The following is a 6,000-nucleotide window of genomic DNA, read 5'->3' as shown; positions in this document are numbered from 1 at the left end:
GGGAGAAGGTAGTCTAAACCTAGTCCGGACAGTCTGGAAGTGACCTCAGCCAGGGCCGCCTCCACCTCTTAATGGGAAAAAGGGGGTGGTGGATGAGACCTTGTCAATCAGTTGCCCCCCTGGCCAATCAACAGGTGGCACCGCCTTCCCAAGCCCCTTTTCCGTCCTTTACTCCACCCTCCTACCCCCCTAAGAAAAAGAGGGAGAGAGGGTCGATTCGGGGGTCTGGGGCCAACTCTATCCGACACTTCTCTTTCCTTCCCATTTTGCAGAGCTGAGCTAGACGTGCTCAGGTGAGCGAGGGAGGGGGTATTACATCTGAGGGAGTCCCCCTCCCCCCGGAGTTAAGCTGGTGTCCCTTTAAGAGGTTGGGCTCCCCCCACCCCCTCCCTCTCGCCGCTTTGTCTTTCAGAGAGCCGGGAAAGGGGGAGCGTCTTGGTTCTAACTCGCCCGCCCGGCCCCTCTCCCCGCTCCCCGCTCCCTCTGCAGCTAGAGCTACGGACGCCACCGGATGTGGGGCGGGGGAGGCCGGGGGCAGCGGGGGCCCGAGAGCCCGGGGGCGCTTAGAAGACCCGGTCGGGCTCCAGCCCAAAAAAACGAGAAAGAGGAGAGAGTGGAGCCAGGGAGAGACGGGCAGACAGGGAGAGGCCCGGAGGCAGGGGCAGGCAAATTGGGAACCGCCCTGCAGCTCGACTCGGTTCTCTCCCACTTCTGGAGCCCATGCACGTGTTGATTTAGGGTCAAAAGATCCCTCCCCCCCACCCCATCAGCCCCTTCCTCCCCACCCCCTGCAGCAGAGGGAAGAGAGAAGGGGGGAAAGACGGGCCCAGGTAGCCGCGGTGCCCGAGATGTGAAAGTGACTCAGGCTGTAGGGTGGGTCCGGGACTTGTGCGACTATTTGTGTGTGACTGTCCCAGGGACTTGTGTGTGCCGCCGTTTGTGTGGTCCCATTGCCCTCCGTGACTTTCATTATTCGTACGTGGCCCTTTCGGGGTGTGCGTGGGGGTGGCGGCGGCGGTCTCCGGGTGTACGAAGGACTGTGGCAGGGTGTCCGACTGGGTTTGTGTTGTGTGTGTGTGTGTGTGTGTGTGTGTGTGTGTGTGTGACACTGCTGTGTGCTCTTTTTCAGCCATTACTTCCTGAGTTTTCGGGACATCTTATCGGCCTCGAATCGATGCCTGGGCTCCTAAGATCGGAAGACTGACAAGGGGTTGGGGCGCTGAACCCGGACCGTGCTGGCTGTAGAAAGGTGGTCCTGAAGGCTTGCTTGGGGAACGCTGGGAGGGAAGGACGCGGCCTGGGAGGGGGGCGAGCAGCCCCGCCTGCTGGGGGGCGGGAAGGGGGGGGGTCTTTGTTCGGGATGGGAGGCGGGGTCTGCGCGGGCGGGGCGCTGGGGGAGGGGGGTCAGTCTCCGGGCGCCTCCTTGGTTAACTCGGCCCCTTCCTCCTCCTCCTCCTCCTCCTCCCCCTCCTCCCCGCCCCCGCAGGAGCCGCTGCCGCGGCGCGGATTGCTGGCAGGCGCAACCTTCGTCCGGACGCTGCCTCCTGAGCGCCCTCCGGGGCTCCCTGGCCTGCTGTTTGGGACTAACTCGGATCTGAAAGAGAGCAAGAGATCTTCGGAATGATGGCAGGGGTCGGGGCCCCCTTCGCCAATGGCTGCGGGGCCTGCGCTCCGTCGGAGGCCGAGGCTCTTCACCTCTGCCGGAGTTTGGAAGTGGGCACAGTCATGACCTTGTTCTACTCCAAGAAATCCCAGCGACCTGAGAGGAAAACCTTCCAGGTCAAGTTGGAGACCCGGCAGATCACGTGGAGTCGAGGGGCAGATAAAATCGAGGGAGCGGGTAGGTGCCTGCGGCCCCGGCCTCCTTCCCCACCTTCTTCGGTTGGAGAACTCGGATCGTTCGGTCCAGCTGTTTGTCCGGGCTGGGGGAAGGGGGTGGTGGAGATATTGTTGCAAACTTTACATGTTTCTAGATCTCTTCCGCCGTCGGCTATTGCTCAGAATTTGGTTGCTTTGGGGAGGGGGCAACTCTAAGAGCCTTAGTTACACTCCCGTCACCCTTAGCCTGGCGATTTTTATTGGTCTCGCAGGCTGTGGATCAGGTACTGGCTCCCATGACGATTCATCCAGGGAAAATTGGGCCCAGGTGCTGTGAAAGACACCTTCCCACTCTTGCCTACAGGCCCAGGGCGTAGATACGTGTGCTCTCTCCTTCAGGAGAGCTGGAGTCATTGATGCTGGTGTGTGGGGAGACTGAATCCCGGGGTCGGAGCATAGGGATTATGTCCTTCTCCCCTTCTTCCTCCCGCCTTCCCCTCCCCTAAATGCGCGCCCAGCCTCTCGGCTGAGGCTGGGAGAAGAGGGGTAGCTTTGTCTCCGGGCTTTTCCTGCTCTGGGCCTGAAGAGGAAAGAAACAGCCACAGTGTATCGCTTAGGTTGTTACATTGTTGCAGTTAGGTTTGGGGGTGGGGAGGGAGGCCGACGGGCCAGCCTGCCGGCGCCTGCCTCCCCCACCTCCCTGCTCTTCCCGATCCCAAAGGGAAGGAAGCTGGGTTTGGGAAGGCCTGGGAGGGAGGGAAGAGAAGGCCTCCCCTAGGCTCCCTCCTTCCTGCTGGGCCTTTTGTCCTAACACTGAATATCAGCCTAGTCTGGGACAGGCCCACAGGGGGTTTTCTTGGAATTAGACCTGGTTGATGAGGTAGACTCCCTGGCTAGGGGAATGGGTTACCTCTCCTAGATAGGGTGCGATCTGATCCATCCAGCCCTTCTGGTCTGGTGGAGGGTGTGTGTGGATGTGTGTGTAACACAGTTCCAGCGTGGGGGCTATCCTTTCCCAGACAGGCCCTGAGGAAGAGTACTCCTCAGGCTTAGGTCTAGACGCATATATATTGGCTCCTAGAGCAAGAACTTAGCTTCAGTGCAGGGCAGCGAATGACATCCAGGACTTTTTTGGGGGGACTGCGTCTTCCTCCTTCCAGATGGAAACCTGGAAGTGATACCCAGAGAAAATAACCCATAGAACTTCCAGGAGGAGATAGCACCTGGTGGGGGAAATCTCACAATGGGCAATTAATTATTAAGGAAGGTCTGAAGAGAGTTTGGGATTCTAGGCCTGAAGAGGAACAACTCTGACTGTGGCAGACTGAGGAAGGGCTTTTTCTGTTCAGCTAGAGCTGGGGTGGGGGTAGGGGAAGGCGTAGATTACCTCCCCCGGGAAGATGGAATGGTTACTGTTTATATCCAAACAGGACCTTAGGAGGAATCTCCCTTAAGAGCAAGAGCTAGAGAATTGAAGTGGTTGAGGTCCTGCTTCCTTTCTCCAGACACATTAGGCTGTCAGTCAGGCCCCACAGACCCAAGGGTATCCCCCTCCTGGGTCCTTGGCTGAGGCCTCTGTTCTTATTTCTATTGTTTTCCTGGGGATACCCAGTACTGGATTGATGTGTGAGTCTGCTGGCTGCTCATGACTGATGTTTGGGGGAGGAGAAAAAAGCACCTGATTTGAGGAGAGTAGGTGGAGCCAGGTGCTTCACAGTTTGAGATGGGGTGAGGATGTTGGAGAAGGGATAGGCAGCAAATAGTTTGAGGATGTGCATGAAGTGACTCAGAATCTGAGGACAGCAGGAGGCATGTTGAGGAAATACAGAGCTTGGTATGGGAATGAGGCAAGGTTTTGGTGGGATTTGCAATCGGGAGGGTAGAGTGACCTGGTTTGGAATTTGAGGACAGTGGGGAGTGCCTCAAACCTGGTACTTGAGAACGGAGATGGGGCCCTTGGATCTCGGTTCCCAGAATCTCAGATTCCAGAATCTCAGATAGATGCAACTGTAAGATAAGATGACCCATTCTCAGCTAGTCCCACAGCTCCCAGATCTGGGTTTCTAAATGTGATACCTTTCCAGGTCAAGTCAGCAAGCATTTTTCAGGGCCTATAATTCAGATGTCTAAGCAGCATGGGAGGTAGCTTCAGAGGGGCTGGATTTGAAACCTGTATGATCCTGGCTATAGGTAGTGCTTAATAAATGCTTGTTTCCTTCTTCTTTCCCTCTGTCATTTTCAAGGTGGTGTAGTGCAAAGAATGCCAGTTTGGAGTCATGTGTCCGGTCTTAACCTGGAATAGCTTTAAACTTTATGGGTTTTCACTCTGAGCTTTGGTTTCTTTATTTCAAACTTCAAGGGCTTGGATAAATATCTAAGGACCCTTCCAGCTTGAAGTCCTATTGTCCCTCAGTCATATTATATGACTGAGAACATGCCTTAAGTCAGGATTCCATCCTAGAGTTTTCCAGCTCCACATACTAGGTTCTTTCTACTCCACTGCATGTTGTGCTTCTTGGGGAGTTTATAATCTAGTAAGATAAAATACAAACACAGATAATAGTACTAACTATGTGATAGATACCCTGTGATCCAATAAGCATTTATTAAGTACCTAATGTATACCTTTTGCTAGGCTCTAGATCTAGCAAAGAATGAAAATTATTATTGCTTTCTAAGGGCCTTTATTTTAATAAGGGAGAAAACATGCACTTTCTTAAAACTATAGAATGAATATAAAAGGAATAAATATGTTAGCAATATGTATGGAGAGAATCAGGAAAAGCTCCATGTGGATGTTTGAACAGTTTTTTGAAGGGATTTGTTGAAGGGATTTTAGGAGACTCGTGGGGAGGGGGGAGTGCATTACAGGCTGGGGGGATGGCTAGTGAGGAGACATGGGAGTGGGAGATCATTGTGTGTAAGAGACAGGAAGAAAGCAGCTTGGCAGAATTGCGGAAGAAGGGAGTGATATACAATGCAGCACTAATGAAAGGTTGAAACCAGGTTGTGAAGAGCTTTAAAAACAAACAAAATTTTATATTTTATCTTAGAGGAAATAGAGAACCATTGGAGCTTAGTGAGTGGTGGAGTCAGAAAAATCACTTTCAACAATGTGGAGGATAGATGGGAGTGGACTGAGACATATGTCAGAGAGGCTGTTTAGAAGGTAAGGTAAGAGATGTCAAGGGCCTGAATTAGTTTAGATAGTGTATGTGTGTAGGGGAAAAAAACCCATCAGATTAAAAATGACAGGATTTGGCAATCAATGGAATAAGAGAGAATGGGATGAGAGAGTCAGGAAGAGAGGGCAACATCCAAGCTATAAACTGGAAGATCTTTAGCAGAAATTAAGATCTTTGGAAGAGAACTGGGTTTTGAGAGGAAAATAAAAGAAAGAAATTTGAAATAAGTGTTTTTGTGAGATCTGAAGAGAAAGTAGTCACCAACAGGAAAGAAAGAAGGTGGCATTTGAATTGGATTTTAAAGAATAGTAAGAATTCAGCAAGTAGAGTGAGGATGACATTCTAGCTGGGAGACACTGCCCTCAGCAAAGGTGTGGTGGTATTGGGGGTACAGTGTTTGTCTAGGGATAAGGGGTTGTCCAGTTTGCTTGTAGTATAAGAGTATAGTGAGGAGCAGCATGAAATGAGAGTGGAAAACAGCAAAATTCAGACTACTTAGAGATCCCTCCAAGGTCAGAGACACTAGATCTTGGAGCCAGTCTGGCCCTGTTGGGTTAGGTAGCCCTCCATATTTTTTTACCTTTCTCTGTTTCTCAGGAACTTATGTTTGGGGATATATGGGGTTCCGTTTCTCCATTTTTTCTTCCCTTACACTCTCAGCCCCAACCTGAGGAGGGGATTGTGCTTCTTGGTGTCTCTGTCAGTGTCTTGGATCCAGCTACTCACACTGTGCTTGTGGCTGTGCACCGATACATGTGTTTAGAGATATAGATATTTATATGGGGTTTGCCTGCCTGCCAGGGTTTGCTACATATATGTGGCAATGGGGGTGTGTATGCATGAAGAGCTGTGCACATGTCTTTCTCTCTGGATATATGTGTCTGATGTGTTCTTGCCTGGTTGTGTGTGTGTGTGTGTGTGTGAGAGAGAGAGAGAGAGAGAGAGAGAGAGAGAGAGAGAGAGAGAGAGAAAGAGAGAGAGAAAGAAACAGAGACAG

At 52.0% G+C, this 6,000-nt stretch overlaps 1 protein-coding gene across 7 annotated transcripts in view; it reads left to right on the top strand.

Annotated features, from left to right (window-relative positions):
• Window positions 1-229: 229 nt before the first annotated feature.
• PLCG1 (phospholipase C gamma 1) overlaps window positions 230-6,000 on the top strand; it is a 64,402-nt gene continuing 58,631 nt past the window's right edge. For 2 of the 7 annotated variants that reach the window (XM_031954008.1, XM_031954004.1), the window contains exons 1-3: window positions 435-873; window positions 1,130-1,249; window positions 1,487-1,840. In XM_031954008.1, the coding sequence (XP_031809868.1) occupies window positions 1,621-1,840 (220 nt within the window). In that variant the 5' untranslated portion in view covers window positions 435-873; window positions 1,130-1,249; window positions 1,487-1,620. Of the gene's footprint in view, window positions 294-433; window positions 874-954; window positions 976-1,129; window positions 1,250-1,486; window positions 1,841-6,000 lie in introns of those variants that run through there. The other 5 variants (XM_031954005.1, XM_031954010.1, XM_031954009.1 and 2 more) reach the window with 5 other exon arrangements.

Source organism: Sarcophilus harrisii, chromosome 2, assembly GCF_902635505.1.
Source record: "Sarcophilus harrisii chromosome 2, mSarHar1.11, whole genome shotgun sequence".
Lineage (NCBI taxonomy): Eukaryota > Metazoa > Chordata > Mammalia > Dasyuromorphia > Dasyuridae > Sarcophilus > Sarcophilus harrisii.
The sequence above is the reverse complement of the archived record's forward strand: the minus strand, read 5'-3'. Positions and strand labels throughout refer to the sequence as shown.